This window comes from Rhynchophorus ferrugineus, unplaced genomic scaffold (assembly GCF_030347505.1).
Source record: "Rhynchophorus ferrugineus isolate W39M unplaced genomic scaffold, kcgeb_rfMv2 rfM7, whole genome shotgun sequence".
Lineage (NCBI taxonomy): Eukaryota > Metazoa > Arthropoda > Insecta > Coleoptera > Curculionidae > Rhynchophorus > Rhynchophorus ferrugineus.
Genome location: NW_027472586.1, coordinates 33,407,867 through 33,429,408, shown reverse-complemented (window position 1 = coordinate 33,429,408; position 21,542 = coordinate 33,407,867). Strand labels below are relative to the sequence as shown.

At 31.0% G+C, this 21,542-nt stretch overlaps 1 protein-coding gene across 4 annotated transcripts in view; it reads right to left on the bottom strand.

Moving 5' to 3' along the window:
* Positions 1–21,542, bottom strand: part of LOC143199819 (metalloproteinase inhibitor 3) — a 106,540-nt gene that overhangs the window by 25,975 nt on the left and 59,023 nt on the right. For 3 of the 4 annotated variants that reach the window (XM_076409943.1, XM_076409942.1, XM_076409944.1), the window contains exon 2: positions 2,463–2,583. In XM_076409943.1, the coding sequence (XP_076266058.1) occupies positions 2,463–2,583 (121 nt within the window). Of the gene's footprint in view, positions 1–2,462; positions 2,584–14,415; positions 14,934–21,542 lie in introns of those variants that run through there. The other variant, XM_076409945.1, reaches the window with a different exon arrangement.

The window sequence follows — 21,542 nt, the reverse complement described above, 5'->3', positions numbered from 1 at the left end:
TTAAGACTAGTAGATGTCAATATGGGGCAAACCCTTATTCAGATTCAAGCCTAAATTTTGTGATTATTTGTTTTATCTGTATTCCTTTTGCTTGTCAGTTTATCAAATTATAAATGGAAAACAATAATACAATTAATTTATAATTAAGATGAAATTAATACAAACATTTCAAAAATATTACTTTTATCAAAGACATTTATTTCCACCTTCGATTAGAAGACAATACGGAAAGAATTCAAGAAATCATTAAGTTTATTTATTAGCAATGGCTGTTGTCTACGCGCTATTGAACGGCTGGGAATAATAGAAAAGGTTTTTGAAATAAATTTGATAATTATTTCCGGTTCAATCAATCAATCATTAATAATAACATAACTATACAAACTATACTGCTGAATAGATGTAATACTGATTAAATAATGACAATAAAGACAACAGATGCAAACTTTTGTTACTATTTTCTTATTAGTGAAAGTTGATATATCTATTTGTTCTCAATTTCCCTAACAAAATTGCAATTAATATAATTTGGTAACGGCTAAATTAAAAAAAAACGTTTCGAGAAAAACCTTTAAAAATATTATATTTCAGAAATCAAGTTCAGCAATGCCTTTGAAAATTGAAATAAATATAGACAGATATGCACCCAATGAAGAATTTACAAGGGGGGAAATAAATTTAGAAAATAAATAAGCACTTCATTTCAAAAGTCAGTAAATGTTGCCAATATTTCGTAATGACATGTGGTGTATTTTTCGTGCATATTTTGTTCGATAATTAATCCACCGATATATGCTTTATTATTTTTGAAATAATATTTAATTGCCCTATAATATACATGATCTACTAAATATTAACGACCGAAACATTAAATTTTCTTTTATGACCACTGTTACCACATTATTCCGGTCCGTATATTTTAACTCATATCTGACGTAAGGAGAGAAATACGTAGCTATTGGACGTAGTTTTAAAAACATTAAGTTTAACGATAGTGTACGACGTTACATTCGATAGTTAATGTTTAATTTCGTGTTTAAACGGGTTAAAATTCCGCGTTTTTGACATGGACTGTGTACCTGTTCGATTTGCAGTAATCCACAGGAGAATGCCATCAAGAACTTGCAGCTTACAATTGTATTCTATCATATCGTAACCGTCGAATTTGATTTCAATATTTTCGAGTGTAGATTTTGCTTGTTAATGATAAATGATGTCCCAGTCCGCAAAAAGTTTCCAGACTGAATGATGCGAGTCGTAAACATGTAAAGAACTTACACACAAGCAAGTTCAATCACATGAATTGAGTAAAAGTTATAGAATAAATGCAAAAGCACACAATTCTAACTGGAAAGAACCATGTAATAGCCCCTAAAAGCAGTTACATCAACAAATATATTGCTACAAACAATGTTAATCGAACAACAATCAACACAACGGTATGATAATACCACACAGCAATCAGCAGTAATATTCCAAATGCTAGATGTTTAAAAAAGGTAATTTTCTCAAATAATTCGTTAGTCAGACCTAATATGTTAAGGCGACAGGCAGGGCCATTTTAATTCAACAGTTAGTCAGGACTCAGATAGTCAGGTAGATATTAGAAATGGTTCAGTTCTGTATATTTTAACAAAAAAAAAAAGTTTATTATAAATGCTAAAGTTCCTATTAAGCTACGTATTTAATTAAATCAGTAGAGGGTGGTACAGCTAAACCTGCCAATACCAAATAATATCATCTCTGTTGAAGACTATCAGCGTCAATTATATCAATTGAATGAAGAATGAACGACGGAGAAATTTCACAGCAATAAAATGTGACAGGAGCAAAGTCGTTAAAGCAATAGCTTCACAATACTCGGCAATATATTTGTTGTTTGCATGTATTTTGATCATTTTTTAAATTTAACAGGACATTAATTGAAAAATATCGGTACATATAGAATAAAAATATTTAGAATTCATTTCATCATGACAATGCAAGCTCTCACACATCGTCTAGAACAACCACCTAATTGGCACCAAATGAATTATTTTATTCCCATACATCAAGAATCAATTGGGTGGCCAGCATTTTTCGGTGTCTGAAGAAACTCCTAATACATTAAAAAATCAGGTTTAAGAGGTGCCTCAATCTAAGTGGATCATCATATAGATAACACAATAAAGCCTTTTATGTCAATAAAGTGGTCTCTTTTCGTTATTAGGCTTAAATAAATAACAACTCTCATATTGGATCAACGCAGAATGCACGCTTCTAACATTCTGAAGAAGGGCGATTCGTAGATACTCAACACTTGGATTATAATATTTGTAATTAACTTGTACCGATCCTTCTTAATTAATTCTCTTAAAGATTAATTCATAAGAGCGTTGACATTATTATATCATCATATAAACTTCTTATTTTCTATATGGTATATATTTTATTTTTATTTTATTTATTTATATAATACTCACCAAAGTCGTCATTACAATATTTCTCCTGAGGGTGCATCTTCATGCAGCTGCAGGCCATTCCATACTGTATGGAGCAGAAAATGGCTAACATTAGCAACGCCGGTGTTAGAAACATCGTCATCTAAAACAAAACGAGAATAGTATGCTTTTGTATATAATAAAAATTATGTATAAAAATGAAATTAATTCTATATATATAGCATTTAATTTTGCTTTTAAAACTAAAAACCATCAGCATTAAATTTTACCGGTAATAGGGCATATTTACACAATATTTCACTGAGTTGAATATTGTTATGTTTCTTTAACCGTTGGTTTTTATTATTTCTTCATAAACTTTATGGGCAAAATGTAATTTTTGTAAATATCATAAAAGTTTGACACACCCTTAGGCCAAGACGCTGCTTGATATATTAATGGCAGACTGTATCGACGCGAATGTACAATTATTAAAATATCAGAAAACATTTTGAGGCTCCTACTTTAAAAATATGCACCGGACCTAAATATAATCTAAATATAGTAGTGTCATCATTATACGCATCGTAGTATTCCCATCTCTTAGCATATCTTTTATGAAAAGAAAGTGTGTCGCGCAAGTTTATTAGGCGTATAAATTAGTTTTAAAGATAGTTTTTTAAAGATGACATTTTGAGCGTTATTGTGAAAAATCGGTACGATTTTATTGAGAATATGGTTTATCGACAGCCGCTACTTTTTGCAATCTCCCGGATTCCATCTCGAAAGAACGATGTATTATTTGAGGCTCTTCACGAATCAACCCATTCTTTGGCATCTTTATAAAAAGTTATGGGCTGCTTGAACAGATCCGGAGAATACGGTGGATGAGGAAGCAATTCGGAGCCCAATTCATCGATTTTTGCTATCGTTTTCACTGACTTGTGACACGGTGCATTGTCTTGCTGAAGCAGCACTTTCTTTTTCTCCAAATGCGGCCGTTTTTCGTCAATTTCGTCCTTCAACGATCCAATAACGCTATGTAATAGTTGCTGTTGATGGTCCTTCCTTTTTCAAGGTAGTGAATAAAAAGTATTCCATGCGCATCCCAAAATACAGACGCCATAACCTTGCCAGCTGACTATTGCGTTTTCCCACGCTTTAGAGTGGATTCATCGAGTACAGTCCACTCCGATGACTGTCGAGTGGATTTCGGAGTGAAATGATGGAGCCATGTTTCATCCATTGTCGCATATCGACGCAAAAACTCGGTTTAATTTCGTTTGATCATCTTCAAACATTGCTCCGAATCATCAACTCGTCGTTGTTTTTGATCAAGAGTGAGCTCGCGCGACACCCACTTTACACAGAGTTTTTTCATACTCAAATATTCGTGAATGATATGATGTACACGTCCAGTAGATATCTTTAGAGTGTCTGCTATTTCATTCAGTTTCAATTTACGTCATTCAAAATCATTTTATGGATTTTTTAATGTTTTGGTCGGTAACAACATCTTTTGGGCGTCCACTGTGTTCACCGTCTTCGGTGGTCATTTCATCACGTCTAAACTTAGCATACCAATTCTTGATGGTTCATTTTCCTGAAAAAGTGTCCGGAAACTCGACATTAAGCCAAGTTTTTGCTTCAACTGTATTTTTTTTCTTCAAAAAGCAATATATTATCAACACGCGAAATTCATTTTTATCAATTTTTTTTCACAAGAACAAAAGTTGCTTCACTCAAAATGCTGTAATTCACAAACTAATGATCCGACAGCTGTCAAATTTATACACGCATCTTTTGATGGTTAGGGCTAACAAAAAACATGCATTTAATTCTAGTAGCGCCATCTATGTATCAGACCGGGGACTTTTCAATTGACCTGTTATGTCGGAACAAGTAATAATCAGAAAGAACCAAGGTCTGGAGAATATAGACGGCGAGGCAGCTGTTTTGTAACATGTATTTTATATATTGTATTTTGTGGCGTCCTTGCTCATATTGCTGTCATTTATTTGCATTGTACTAGAAAGAAAGTTCGATAACTTTCTCCAGTGATGGTCTTATTAGATTTTAGCATTTCATGGTATACCACATCAAGCTGATCTACAGAGCATTGGTTGCAGGCACGGGTATTCGGCTTTGTCGTTGATATTGATAGAGGTGGTCCCCATTAATTTTTTCGCTATGGGTTATCGTAATGAATCTACCTTTCATCACCAGCAACAATAGTATGCTAAAAACTAACGTTGAAGACTATCGACTGTTAATAGCATAAACAATAGAAACGATAGTCACTAAAAAGTCGAACTGGAATTATTGTTTTCAGTCAAATGCACGGTTCGACTGTTTTTTTCCATTCGTGATGTCAGACGAAGATGTACGAATTCTTGTCTGTATAAAATGTGAGATAGGAAAGGACGGAGATAATTGTTTGACTCTCCGTGCTATACCGATTAGTTAATTTCAAGTAATTGTGATAAGATCTCAAATATCACAGGATAATGATCCCAAACATATTTAATGTATTTGTATAAAATATATATAAAGTAACAATGACACAATATAGAAGAAGACACAAATAGAAGTAATTGGCGTATTTCTATTTCATTCCAACATGCGCTTACTAATTTTTATTTTAACCGTGTCATAAGTGAGATGGAGATGTACATATTTATTTTCAAACATTCTTTGGGAAAGAAAAAAATAGATAACTGCTGTAATATATTAGCTTTAAAATAATGGTTTCATTTTGAATGATGTAAATTTATTTTTATATATTTAACTTGAAGGGAATAGAGTAACCGCCACTAAATATATGTATCCTATTTTCCTAATTAATATTTTTAAAGCATTTACCCATTCCACTCTTGTCAAAAGCAATAATAATTTTATTTATCGTTAATAAGAAATCCTTTATTACTAGGAATTTTATTGTTCGTTGAAACTTGAATGAAAAAGATTTAATATTCAAAAGTCTTCTTCAAAAGTCAAATATCCAGTGACTTAGAAAATCAAAAAGTCACTCAAGAAATGACCCAATAGTTGTCAAGATAACATAGATGTAGTAAAAATTATGTTATTGTAAAAAAATAAATGTCGTTTCACTTTATCTTTATCTCATTACAGTAAAAAATAATCTTGAAAATTAGAGTTCCAAAATGATGCTATAGTATTGTACAATATATTGTTATTAAAATGATACTACAAATACCCATAACATATATATATATATATATATATATATATATTTAAAAATATGTAAGCATAAATTTGGCACATTACTTTCAAGGTCGCGGCTGGAACGACAATCAGTCGAATGAACCGTCGAATGCACGATTGAAATAGTCGTTAGTAAAAAGTAGTCAGTTACTAAACAGTCAATAGTTCACGACCCTACTAGAAACCTTTAGGTATATTCATTCATATGGAACAAAATATCTATGATTTTGGATACTCCCAACAATTTTGTTTACTCATTTTTCGTTTTACAAGGACTATACCCAGTCATATTTTGAAATCTCTTTGATGTCCACAACGATTTTTTGTTATCGGTATCTATATCACCACCTTTAAAACGTCAAAACCAATGTTCACGTGTTGAAATCGATGGAGCATGGTTGTCAAAAGCTTCACACAGCATGCGATAACCTTCGGCAGCATACTTCTTTAATTGAAGTAAAACATACTGCAAATGCCATTTACTCGATACGAATTCAGACTTTTTAATGCACTGAAACCATTTTTTTGTTCACACTTCGACGATATGACACTTATTGAAGGATGAAGTCTGTCAATGAGACTTCAACATGAAGTTGGTTACTAAAGTACCCGATGCGACTTAATACATAGTAACACCATCTGTTGTAAATCCCTTGAAATTAATTAATAGTCCGATAATTTGGTGACCCTAAATGTCATCGATGGGAAAAAAAGAAGTGTAAAAAAAGTAAAACATTCGAAGGTCGTTTCAATCGCAGTCACTGGGCATTCGTGCGATGTCATTGAGTTGTCACTAGCTAATAAATCCAGACAAGCGCGACCTAGAATCGTAATTGGTTGCATGTCTCACTCGGCGTCTGTATAGGATTTCGGTTTTGGTGCGGACAAATCTAGCGGGAATACAAAATGTGCGAATAAAATGTATTGGAGTGCCGGCGGCCGCCGATGAAAATATCGATATTTTTAAACCGATATCGATATGTCGGGGGAACAAAAGTATTGAAATTTTTTTTGCTACCACTAGGAAAAATATATCGATAATATTTTCTAAATATTAGCGTCATTTTTATTAAACCTTTAAAATTAAATATCATCCTTAAAGGATTATTAAAAATAATTAAAAGGTTTTTTATTTTTAACAAATATTTTAATTGTTTTTGAACAAATATCGAAACATTCGGTTACACGACAGCATAGGGATAGCGAAAAGTTATCAATATATCGATACTTTTCTCAAAAAATATGGATGTTTTGGTCGATATCTTTTTGCCTTTATATACTGATATTTTTGATAGTCGATAATTTACTTTTAATAGAAACTATAAGCTATATATATATATATATATATATATATATATATATATATATATATATATATATCAATGTAAACATATTACATTTTTGGCACTCATTATCTTTATGTTTAAATATGATTTATAATTCCATACTTATGTTTATAGCATAAAAGCAAAGACAGATCATGTATGTTTATATTTGATGTTCTGAAGTTGTTACAGCTGTCAAAAATAATCTTACTTATGATATTCTGTTATAATGTTCAGTGTCATAATAATTTACACATATTAATACTTGATTATTAAAAATGAATGAAGATTGGAAATTATTTATATGCAATTTAAAAAATATTAATAAGTGATAGTTCTTGAGATAGTTTGTATATATTTTAATATGATTTAATATACATATATTTATTACTTTAATTAATGTTATATATCAAATATATTTCTGATCTTATATTGAAAATACTGCGAAAACAAGTTTTAGGAACATATCATATTTAAATTAATCCTTTTACTCTATTATGGAAAAACATGGTTAATTTAATACACTGTGTTCGAATTTCGACAACAGGGCCATCACTAGTCATGATTATTTTAGATACTCTCTAAAAGCAATTAGTTATTAATTTTATACCCTTCATTGTTTTTGTTTCACTTCTTTGACAGTAATAATCTTAGGTAAGTCCATTTTTAAGTTTATAATTTGAAGAAAAAAAATATTCGGTATTAGATAGCTCAGACGGGAAGAGCTTAAATACATTTTTAGGTCATTATATTTATACTTAAAATGGAAAAAATGTCAGGGCACACGTAAACACCAAAATATGATAAAAAGTTAAATAAATAAAATCTACTTTAAAATATATAACGTAATATATTACGTTTTCAAATAAATATACTACATACTGTACCACACAGCAAAGAAAGAAAATAAAAACTGCTTAATGCTAAAAAATATAAGAGCTCATATAAAGAAATGGTAGTCCAAAAACAAACATATACGAAATAAATCCCACATCATTTCGAAGACATAAATATAGATACTCCGAAAGGAGAAAAAAAACTCTCGACGATTTACGACGTTATATAATAGGAAAATCTCTAGATAATCCAGATAAATATAGAATATCCTCACATTTCACGTTACCTTTGATCTTTTTCCTGCACCGTGTTTTCCTAATACATCGATTAATCTTAAAAGAAATAGACTATTTAAATCTTTAATGCCGCTGAAGAATTCGTTAAGTTTTTCATGTAATTATCTTGTATTTTTATTTAGGGATTTGTCTCATTTTTTATTTTCAAATATTACTGGAAATTATAATGTAATATTGTCTGATTTAAAATGTTGTAACGTATCAGACATCATATAGAGATGTTGGAGTGGATTTGAGAGATTTAAGTTGAAACAAATTAAGTAATTAAGTAAAAACTTCAAGGGACTGAACGTGATATCGAAAGTAAAACTTAGTGGAAGACGAAAAGTGTATGAAGATTGATGGAATTGATCTAAATAAATAATAAAGCATGCAAGATCGTTACAAATTGAATATGTTACTTTTAAGTTGATTCTTGAACACAAACTGTGGTTATAGGAGGAAATTAATCAAGTAATGTTGCAACATGAGAGCTTACAAAAAAACAAATATGTGCCTGAAAATACAGAAAAGTCATAAGTAATGACGACCAGGCTGTTGAATAAAATACAGTATGCAAACTTACAAAAAAATAAAATTTCAAATTTGCAACAAAAATACCTATTATCGTTGGAGTTGCCTAGCTTTTATTAGCAAAATGAAAGAAAACATGCTTGATGAATTATGTACAAGCATTTTAATCAACGAGATATCTTGGTGAAAATGTCAATGTTAAATTCGGTTACTTCACTAGGTTCTATTTAATATTATTGAGTTATTCAATGTATACGAAGACTAAATTTCGACATTGATAATTTTTGTTTGTTTGATTTGAAGAAACCTGCTGTTTAAGCTCTTCAAACACTTGGTTGAACATAAGCTAATATTGCTCCATCAATGACTTAAATATGAGGTTTTCTGAGGAAGTTCTGACCGCCATAGTATTCACCAAATATCGCCCTCAAATTACCACTTGTTCTGAACGATGCAGCATGGCTGAACTTGCCACACTGTGTCGAAACGCTGAAAAAGTGAGAAAATAGATCGATAATTGGATTGGCCAATATAATTATAGGAACACGTTACCAAATTGATAGGTTGTTTTGTTAGATTGTTTAATATATAGGGTAGGAGAATTCTACCAATTTTTTCCCTTAAATGCTATTTAAAAATGAAAAATCTTTAAATTCGTAAAATGATTCTATTTTACTGCGGATATATGACACTGAAATGTTGTTCATGTTCAATGAGGACAGGAAGAGACAGTGTCCAATACATCGGCTGTAGTTGGACCGTAGTGTCTTCAAATCATTCACCTCTCTACTCTATACAGCTGATATAATAATTGGAACATTTGCTGATAACTCATTTAATATAACTAATTATAAATTAGGTGTATGGTAAAACACATGTATTTTCTGTCTTGAAAGAAACGTGCTGTTATCAACGAACTTATATATACTTTTTTGACTTTTGAGTGACGTGAAATAACGTGAAATCTAGCGTTGTGTTACAGCAGTACAACTTAACTGCTTACTTGTTGTGTAAATGATCTTTGGCTCATACAATTTGAAAGAACATAGTGGGTTATACTTCATAGGAAGTGCATATTAATAATTTTGTTACCACCGACCAATAACAATCATTTCTAAACTATCATTCACACGTTGCAATAGTTGTGAAGGATGCACTTTTGCATGCTTTGCTTGGTGCAAAAAAAACCCTTTCAGTTCAATTCAAGATGACTTCGCTTGCACAGTTTCTAAATATTGAAGATGTGCAAAATTGGAACTATAATCGCCTCTTCTTTCCGTTAATTAAAATAATATCTCCAGGTAAATTAATAATTTTCGTTGTCTAAATCTACCCATTAACAGTTTTCAATAATAAACAATTGTGTAATCTCGCATTAACATATGTGATTTTATCGGAAAACTACATTTTTATCTACGAGCACCTTATATGTACATTCAAGTAATGATGTTCCGTCACCATTTTCCTTAGAATTTAGGATCTGAACTGTTTGGAGCGCTTCATACTCCATATTTATGGTATTACGATGTTAACTGACTCATGTTATTGTATTAATAATGAACGAAATCAGATCAGAGTCGCGTGGGTATGTTAAAATGCGTACGAACTTCGACGAATTTGCTGTTTTATATTAGGACGGGAGCTAGCAACGCAGAGAAAACAAAAATTTCAGATAAGCTTATCTATCGACATTTAATTTATTCCACTCTCTCGGTCAGCACTCGTCGGCCCATCTAGCTGGTGGCAAGGGTTGCGATCAGTGCGCATCGTATTTGTCTAAGTAAAGATATTCAATTTTTAAATTAATTAAGAATGGATAATTTTTTAATTACTTTTGGTAGGCTTAACAAAAAAAATTTCATTCATTGCCAGACATTTCCATGATTGTTTATAATGTGCCAGACGCTACGGTTTATTTATTAAAAGAAATGTCAAATTATTTCAGTATGGCTGTAATTTTTATGATATTATTTAAGTATCAAAATGCGTAAAATTAATTTTTCAAACAATTATTCTAAATGTTAAATAATAAGGAACACTGATTAAGTCTGGAATATAAAATAGGTATGTTGAAAGAGTGCTGTCATGTCAGTAGGGGTGTCGGCCGCCGAGCAAAATATTGATATTTCGATATTTTAAAAAATATCTATATATTGATTTCAATACTTTCAAAAAAATATCGATTTATCGGAGAAAATATAGATTTTTTTCTCGAAGAATATATGGATATTTTTAATAAACCCTTACAATTAAATATCAAAAATACTTATTAATTTTTAAATTTTTACCAAAAAAAAAAAATATTTTAAGTACCAAAATAAACCTTTAACATTAAATACCAATTTAAAAAATATATCAAAAATAATTTTATGTTTTTTTTTATAATGTTAAAGAAATACATTTAATTATTTTGATAAAATATCGAAAAACAACAGCAAACAAAAATGCAAACTCCTGCCGCCAACCAGATGGACCCGGTATTGACCGAGACAGTGAAACAGATGATAGAAAAGATCAGCCTACCTCAAATTTTCTCTGGAGAACGATGCTAGCTCTTAGACTATATGCGGCAAATATGAGCGAGTCCTGATTGTTTCCGCTAGCGAATCCAGCGATGCGATGGCAAGAAAACGATGTTTTATTCCCCGAACAGTAGCTTGGAATATTTCCAGTAAATTTCATGGTATATTCATAAAGTTGGTTTATGAATAAACTGACATTATAGTAAATTAAATGAAGATATCCTTTATATTAACTATTTCTTAGATATGAAAATGTTAAGGATTTATACATAGAAGAATAAACAGAGAATTTCAACTTCAAAAAGTAAATTTTGAAGCGTTTATCTAAGGGACAGTCATCTAAGAACAAAGACCTCTCTGCTATATCTTTCAGTTTAATTAAAATGAGAGTCAATTTCTTTCTTAGTATAGACTTATCAAAGCTGCTTACCACTTATAACTTCATTTTCAATAATTCTAAGTATTGAAGTATTTGGCATGAGTTCTAAAATGAGTAAACTAATGATATAATATTACATTTGGGTTTTGTTGGTCATTATATTTATTAATAGTTAATAGCAGATATATTGCAGGTTGAGAAGAATATTCCTTCAAAAACTGTTTCGATATGTGGAAGGAAGTATTATCAAGAATGAAGCTATAATGTTAAAATAAATTATACCTGATAACATATTTGTTCAATTATTTTATTTAGCTTAGAATTATGTTGTATGTCAAAGCCAAACTGTATCAAAACTCAGAGTTGATGCGGCAACATCAACAAAACAACTTTGAATAGACTACAGAAACACAGTAAAAAACATACCATTATACGCCGCACAATTTTAAAACTTGCAAACGGCATGCAATAAAACATTTAAAAATAGATGTATTTGCACATATGAGTTATGATGACGAAAATAAAATAAATGTGTTGTTAAAAAGCGCACTGCCATGTGCATGATTTGTGATATAAATCAAATCCAAAATTGTCTTATCAGTGATGTATGTTATAAAACGGTACTTATTGAATTGATAATTTATAAATGTGAATATTACATCTGCTCCTTATGTTTAGAATGTTACAAAAAATTACATAATAGGAAGTAATATTTACTGATACCATCATTGTATATGAGGCAACCAACTAACAGTATTGGGAGATCCATATAATTTCCGGAGAGTACTAATCTTAATAATAAATAGGTGTCAAAATTTCATGTGATGCTAATTGTTATTTTACAATATACAGTGGTTTTAAAACTTTTTATTATTAAATAAAACTTATTGAAGTTCTTGCGACGTAATTACATTTATATATATTTAAGAAAATTATTTAATAAGTTTAGGAAAATATAATGTTATTTTGTATAGTTTAGCGGTCTAATTTATTAGACCATTTAGCGATTAATCGAATCCCTGGCTAAGCCATGCCAACATAGGATACATGATACCGCACGTAGAAAATACATGGCTAGCAAAAAGGATGTCGTATCGGATCGTCACCGAGTGTTCCGTATAATGGAGGTGCAGGTACCGGAGCTATACGAAGCGTATAAGAAGTTAGATCTGGTAGAAGAACCCTTATACAGGGGTAGAGCCTGGAATGAGAAGAAATGGGAATCATTTCTTCAAAATCTAGGCAACCCCACTGCCCCAAATGACCTCTGGCGCGCCGCCAATAGCGTCATGGAGAAAAATTCAAATGCAATCCCCCCTCTGAAGGCTGATTACTCTACGGATATCGCCTTCACAAATCCAGAAAAAGCCGAGCTCCTCGCAAACGCGTTCGAAAGCCAAATGAAATGCAATCCTTCTCTGGGCCCACCTCAACTGATATTATCCATTATGAACGACACTATCCCCTAGTCTAGTCTCTCCCAGAGACTTTCAGCTCTCCATAAAACGTGTGAAAAACGTTTGTGAAAATTTTCATACACATGCTCAGTGTCAGGTTCTCCATAGGAAGCTTAGAACACGACAACACCTTGGTAAAATCCCTACCCGTCCACAAATCCCCGTAGTAAACAAACTACGACAGTCCCAGTCGTAACCCAGGATCTCTGTCGCCTGCAAAACAACTATTCCACGAACCTGAAGCGATATCAGCCGAAGAGAGACTACTTGGTTCTAGCTGGTCCCGAAAAAAAAAAGAAGAACCCTTATTGTGGCTATAGCCATTTCAGCCACCACCAATATTATAAGATAATAGCATACTCGTCTTTGCGCTTTAGCTTTTACAAAGAAGAGAGAAAATAAATTGTAGTTCTCTTACAAGAATGTTACTCTGCGTAGCACCCAAGAGAAGGTAACCAACTTATATTATCTTCAAAAGCAAATGGATAAAAATAATTTCATTCGTCAAATTTTAATATATTGTTCGCTAGTGAACTTTAGACACGAATAGTATTTTGTTTATCGATTATTTCGAAGGAGGCAACACTTACTCGCGATACCACATATTTTTGGGTCAATGAGTGTAGAAATTACAAAAAAAAGATCACATCCTATTAGTTTTTAGTATGTGATATTAAGTTGTTTGTGTTAGTATTTTTTTTTTTGTATGTGTATGTGATTTAATCCTATTTTACCAAGAAATAAAATACACTAGATCTGGAGTTGTAATTATAGACTTTTTGCACACTTGGAAAATATTATAAAATTGAGCTTGAGAGCAATTTTTGAACAAACAAATGAAAATTTAAAATATTCAAATGATATGTGTCAAAATATCATATGATTCCATTTGTTACTTTACAGTACACAGTGGTTACTTTACAATATACAGTGTATTTCTTATTAGCTACTGTTATACTAACAATATATCATAATTTATAATAATTAATAAAAGCTGATAAAGGTATCATATAACAATAGCAAAAAATCTTAAAATAATGGCTTATTTTATCAATATGAAGATAGAAATATTTCAAAAAAACATTTGTTCGTTTCACATGCATGTCATAGTAATTGTTTGTTGGCGAGTTTCGTCAATCTTATTCATCATTTATGTTAAATTTCGTTGTTGTAAAATAAGATTTCTGCTTCCAATAGTACCGCTCTCATACCGTCTAAAATTTTCATAAGCTTTTAGATATTCGTACAAAAAAAATGTGTATCCAGTGTATTACCTTCTAATTCTATTTTAAATAGAATGAAAAATATGTATTTTTTTATTTAATTTCAGAACCAGTTTTGCTATAAATAAGAACACATGCTGTTAGATTACTATCAACTATATGCACATAAATTATGCCTTTTAGTGTTTTAACATATTAAATTCTCTTAAACTATTTACCTGGTTTCTTTTACTTCACTTGACTTTGGTGGTCCTACACTATATACACCTATGCATTATCCGACATATTTGAAACCTCCTCTAGAAAAAGTTCTAGCGAAACTTTTATCAATTACTCCACAGGCTAACGAAGTATAATTCATACAATCTTTTTCATATATAAGAAATTTTATAGTGTTGGAAATATGCTGGATCTTTATTAAGACCTTTATTTTATCTGGTTGGCCGTGGTTGTGGTTTCATGTATACATATAAAACCAAACCAACCTCATGATATTAATATAACTTTCGACATAATGTAAAGAAAGAATATTGTGATTACATAGTAAACAAAACAACCGCAAAACCTATCGATAGTGTATCCAAAAAGAGGGTAATAAATATTGCAAATATTTTGAAGATTAATTATAGCATATTTATAAATTAAAATATAGTAGTTAATATATTAGAAAAATAAGGAATAAAGGAATTTACGTATCAGATTAAGAAGTCTACCACAAAATGTTTTCAAGATCAGGCTAAACTTTGCTGGTTTCTTTATTACATTACGCGTACACAATTCATAAGTTATTTTTAAAGTCAACAAATAGTTCGTAGTTGTTTTATACCCGCCCACATACTGAACTTAAATAGTTTTATAGCAAATCTTAACTAACGTTGCAATTATAAATAAAAACAAGCCCAGCTATCGACTAATAAATTAGCATCTAATGCATCAATTATGTAAATCTGGCTAATAAAAACTAACGATATTGTTAATAGAACACACACAGACAATAACGATCTAATGATTTAATGGGTAATGACTAGTAAGTTGATGGTTCGTTTTCATTTAAGCATTTATTGGATTAGAATGAACCTAACAGTTCAGGTCAAGGCTGATAAACTTTTTTTATCATTTGAGCCAAACGATTCAAACATTTTTGGTAGGATACTACTTTTGGTATTATTTTAATTATTTTTAAGGCATTTGCAATAAAATAAATAATATTAACAACTATAGTTACGCGAAATAAAGATTTTAGATCTCATGTTAGCTTCTGCTGTAATATGTTGGTACTAAATGTTATGCTATTGAGGACTTTTTACTAACCGGACATTAACAAGATAATTAATCATTTTAGTCAAGCTTAGGGATAAAAGATTTACAATCATGTGTATATCTTGATTTTTACTCTCAAATTTCTGAAATCTGCTCTCAAGCGACCGATACAGACAGTGGAAATAGTAAAAAGTCAATATATAGGCGTATATCGAGTATAAATGAAAATTCGAAAAGTTAATTTTCGAATATGAAATTGATTGATTTATTGATATGTAAATGTCTCATATTTTGTAAAATATTATCTTTTCAAAATTATTTCATTTGTTCAACGAATTGGTAATATAATGTTAAATTCGTATATAATCCTTTTTTAAAATAAATTATCTAACTATTAAGTTTATATCAAATTTGGAATAATTTTGTTATTTTAACAAACTAATTGAAAAATTTTTTAAACTTTAAATTTATTAAAACCAACCAACATAGCGCTTGCTTGCAAATATGGTCATGTGATATGTCTTGGTCAGAGACCGAAGATGTCAGAAACTTAAGCATCGACAATAGTGTGATGCTTTTTAATATTCGCTTTAGAGGTTAATACTATGAGGATTATTAAGACATATTTAACATTTATACTGCGCTGCAATATTCCTGGATGTCTCACAAGCCTCCGATCGGCTTTGGCATTTGGGATTAATCGGTAAGATGAGTAAATGTTTCGGAAGAAAATTTAGAGTATCGCACGAAATGGCATTCTCGACATTTAAAACTATTTCGGCTGGAGTTCCACAAGGTTGCGTTTTAGGACCTCTCCTATATCTGCTCTACACTACTGATATTACAACAACAAAAGAAACATTACCTGCAACCTTTGTTGACGACACAATTATTATGGTAAACGACATATCTCTGCCTAGGGCAATAGAAAAAGTACAAGTGGCAGTCAACAAAATCTACAAATGAACGAAATATTGGAAAATTCAACTTAAAATCTAGCTCCAAATCTATACACGTTAATTTTGTATTGCGGTGAAATAATAAAAACATAATTATATCACTCAATGGATACCCGATTCCTCAAGCAGAATCAGCTAAATACCTTGGCTTATCGTTGCTTTTTGTCATGTTAGACAAAAAGCAAAATACATTAGAATCAAAATACAACAACTATACTGGTTAGTCAGTAGATACTCTCAACCTGATCTAAAATTTGATGCAAAGAAGTTGATCTATAAGACAATCATAAAGCCATTTTGGAACTATGGGGTGCAAATATTGGGTTGCACTAAAACTTCAAATCAACTAGTCATACAACGCTGTCAAAACAAGGTTCTTCGATTGATTACCAATGCCTAACGCTACGTAACCAACGAAGAACTGCACGATGACCCGGAAATCAAATGGATTTGCGAAGTTATCCAAGATTTCGACTTGAAACAGGAAAGAAAATTACTAAATCATACTGACGTGGAAGCAATATAACTGCTGGACAGCGCGCACATACACATATATCAGGAGATTGAAGCGAACCAAACCATACGAACTTGTATAAAGTGTATACCTTTAGTGTAAACTATAGCTATAAGTCATTATAATTTGATAATTGAGAAATACGTATTGATGTATTTTCTCGCACTCGTCTTGCTTGTGAATTAATCCAAGTACAAATGAAAAGTAGTAATAGATTAATTTATAATTAAGATTGTACCAAGCGTATCTAATAAAGATGTTATAAAAAAATTAACATATTAGAATTTCTTTCCTGCTTTGGTTTCAATGCTTTTCTGGGTTTAGTTTTGATTATTATATCAAATTGTTTTGCTTCATGTTCAAGTAGCTAACGATTTTAACCTATCGTATTGATTTAAAGGGTAATATGTTCATCATTTTAAACAGACATTTTTATTTCGGTTAACATCGGAAAGCGCTGTGAATTGTTGATACGATTTACGTAGTTTTAGGTTGAATGTTGGTTGTTGAAGAGACGCTATTTATATTTCTAGCATTGGCAGCACATGCTATCCATCACCATCTGACGCTTTTATCAGAAATTTGCCATTGTTGACCATTCTCTTAAGTTTTCAAGCATTTCTATAGTCAGAAGCTGTTTTCTAAAATTAAGTAATGCAAGGAATCGATTTTAACCATTTGGGAAATATACCATTGAGGAATGTAACTTAATTCTAAATGTGTAGTTCATTTCAATACTTAATTATAAGGGATTATAAAAAAATTAAAAATATCGTTAATTATATTTAGATATAATATTTAGAGAATATCGATAATTTTTGGGCCGATGTATTAGTGTTATTATTTTTCCTAAAAATATGGATATATAAATATAGAAATTGTCCTAGTTGTTGCAAGAAAACATTTCGATATTTTTTCTCCGATATAAAAATATTTTTTAACATATCGATATTTTTCTCAGCAGCTGGCATCCCTATCCTGAGAACTAATACTGTTGAGCTGGTATAGTATAGTGTTAGTGTAAAAGCTGAGCTAAACACGTTAATATTAATGTGAACAAGTTGATGGAACCTTGGCTGGTTAGAAGAGATGTTCATACGAAAAGTTCTTTCAGGTATTTTATAATAATTTAAAACTGAATAATATTACTCATTGAACAATTAATATTTAGATTGTACTTTTTAGTTTTTAGTTTTTAGTAAAATCGCTGGGATATTTAATAACAGTTCAATTGAAAAGTCCCCGGCCTAAAATAGCAAAACATATTTTTTTGGCAAAATTAGTATTTTTATTCGACATAATTCCCTTCAAGAGTCATATTCTGATTATAGCGACCCGTTCAACTTTTCGATACCATTTTTGTAGTACGATTTGTCTTTTGCTTCAAAATAGGCCTCAGTTCGGCGATCACCTGTTCATTTGACGAAAATTTCTTCCCAGCGACCATTTTCTTGAGATCTGAGAAGAGCAAATAGTAAGATCTGGAGTCTTGGTGAAGTAGCACTTTCTATTCCTTCCAATAACTTCTTCTTCCAGTGTTATTTAATACTATGTAGTAATATGTTTTCATTTACACTTTTCTATACTTTTAGTTTTATATTTATGATAAAATGTGGTGAGTTGTAAGTTTTTATTAAATATTAGTGGTACATCTCTACAGAAACAGACTTACATAACTGATTATGTTCCTATTTGCTTATCATTTTAAACAAGATTACGAATTTTGATGTTAACGTATTGTCTGTGTATTTAATGCGCTTACTATATCATACGAACAGCTGCTATCGTAACTGTTCTGACGTGCAAAACCTGTATCTTTATGTCAATACAACCGTTCACTATCTCATCAGCAAATAAATTTATTATTTCATAAGTACATTCTTTATATAAGTCGCAAAGTTGCAAAGAAGCAAAAAAATAACATGAATTAATATTTCTCCGTATTTTAGAATGTTTAAAAATGTTATTTCTAAAACCTCTCATTTTTCGAACCTACAAAACTGATTCAGATCAGGCAAAGCCTATCTTGGTAAGAAAAATAAAATATTTTTAACAAAAAAATTGATCCGAGTTAAAAAAATAAATAAGGCACTCACTAAAAGCTAAAATATAGTAAATCTTAGATTTCTAACAAAAAAAAAACGTTTTAAAATAAAATATGTACATAATAATCCTTGTAATAACTAAATAAGAATAAACAAAAAACTTATTCAACCTATCTACTACACTTATTTTATATTCTACTATATGCACACAATTTAGCTTAACACTTAACTAAATCTATTATCTATTTATTATTTATTACAGTCATACTTACAATATTATTTTAACTACTACCAATTTATATTATTATTTTTGTATTGTTCGGGTTCGATTATTATATCTGATTATAGATACAAAAATATATGAAAACTTTGTACGCGCCTTTGAAATTTGAGTGTCATCCGCAATTTCCCCCCCTATAGGAACCTGATTTGGTTCCGATGGGACCACCTCGAAAGTGCACTCATTTTAATAAAAAAATAATTTGAAAAATCGTCCTATAATTGACGGGGAATTGGGCGAACATGCATTAAAATAAATATATACAGCCGAAAAAAGAACCATCTTTTTTCTTGAAGTCGGTTAAAAAAGATATTTTTTCGAAACAATCCATAGTTCGAACGTAAAAAGTAAGTGCGTATACCCGAGTAATAAACGAAATATTCGAATAAAGATAGTATTCGATACTATAACAGGTAAATCGAAAAGTCCCCGGCCTACCATAGTAAAACACATTTGTTTGGCAAAATTAGTTTCTTTATTCAACATAATTCCCTTCAAGGATGATATACTGATTATAGCGATCCTCCAACTTTTTGATTCCATTTTTGTAATACGATTTGTCCTCTGCTTCAAAATAGGCCTCAGTTTCGTCGATCACCTCTTCATTCAAAGAAAATTTCTTCCCAGCGAGCATTCTTTTCAGATCTGAGAAGATAAAATAGTCGTTGGTGGCCAGATCTGGAGAATACGGTAGATGAACAAACAATTTGCAATCCAATGCAAAACAAACAGTGTGCAATCCACTCGGATGGCTGTTGATTGGACTTCGGAGTGAAATGATGGAACCATGTTTCATCCGTTGTCATCCGTTCTGTTCCGAATCATCAACTCGTCGTTATTCCTGGTCAAACGTGAGCTCGCGCGGCACCCACTTTGCATAGAGCTTTCTCATAACCAAATATTCGTGAATGATATGATGTACACGTTCAGTTGATATCTTTAGAGCGTCTGCTATTTCATTCAATTTCAAAATCATTTTGTGGATTTTTTAAATGTTTTCGTCGATTGCAGACTTTCTTGGGCGTCCACTGCGTTCACCGCCTTCGGTGCTCATTTCACCACGTCTAAACTTAGCATATCAATCCTTGATGGTTGATTTTCCTGTAACAGTGTCCGGAAACTCGGCACTAGGCCAAGTTCTTGCTTCAACTGTATCTTTTTCCTTCAAAAAGCAATATTTTATCAACACGCGAAATTCCTTTTTATCCAATTTTTTCACAATAACGAAAATTACTTCACTCAAAGTGCTATAATTCACAAACTAATGATCCGACAGCTGCCAAATTTATACACGCATCTTTTGAGGGTTAGGGCTAACTAAAAACATATGGATTAATTGTAGTTGCGCTATCTTTGTGTCAGGCCGGGTACTTTCCAATTGACTTGTTATTTCATTCGAGTTTTCTCCCAATTAGTTAGATTTTTTAAATTAGCTAGACAAATAGACCAGAGCTAGTTAGAGAAATTTGTGGTGCATTCAAAAGAACGATGTTGGCAGTGGTTCAAGTTACTTAAGTGTTTGGACTTTGTTTCCGTCCAATAAGTATTTGAAATTTGAAACCGATAATGTGGATATAACGGAGTAGCATTCAAAACAAACGACAAAAGTAATACATACGAAAAATTTACTGTACATATGTGAATAACTGATACTAATACTAATACTAATAACGAATAACTAACACTAAATAGAGAACTGTTATTTTATTTAGGGAAATATCAAAATCATCGAATTTAACAATTAGGTTGCTTAACAGTTAATTACATTGATAGTTCGCATGTCAATTGATATCGCTGATCAAAATATATTCAAGCATCTAATAATATGGTAGAAAATCGACCTTTTCCAGCACCGAGATAACATTCCTAACATGTGAAATATCGTTTCAACACCTGCGAGTTTCGTTTCGAACCTCTATTCCTCTTTACCAGCAAGCCCATAGACATATCAACCATGAATCTATATAAAATGATGACCGAAAATTTTAGACCAAGTAGACCCCCCGATGCAGATATAACCTTACCCTATGCACTTTAGGATGCAACATAAATAAAATTAACAAAATATTTATGATTTCTATATAATATAAATATTGCATTTAAATGTTTTAATGCACACACAATAGTTGATTTAATTTAAGACACCCTGTAGTATATAATAATTTTAATAATGACACAGTTTAATATCCTTTTAATAAAACACTGCGGTTAAAATTAATGATAATATAATCGATTGTATACTACTATGTATTCAATTCTAAGTAAAACCTCAATTTATTAGGTTACT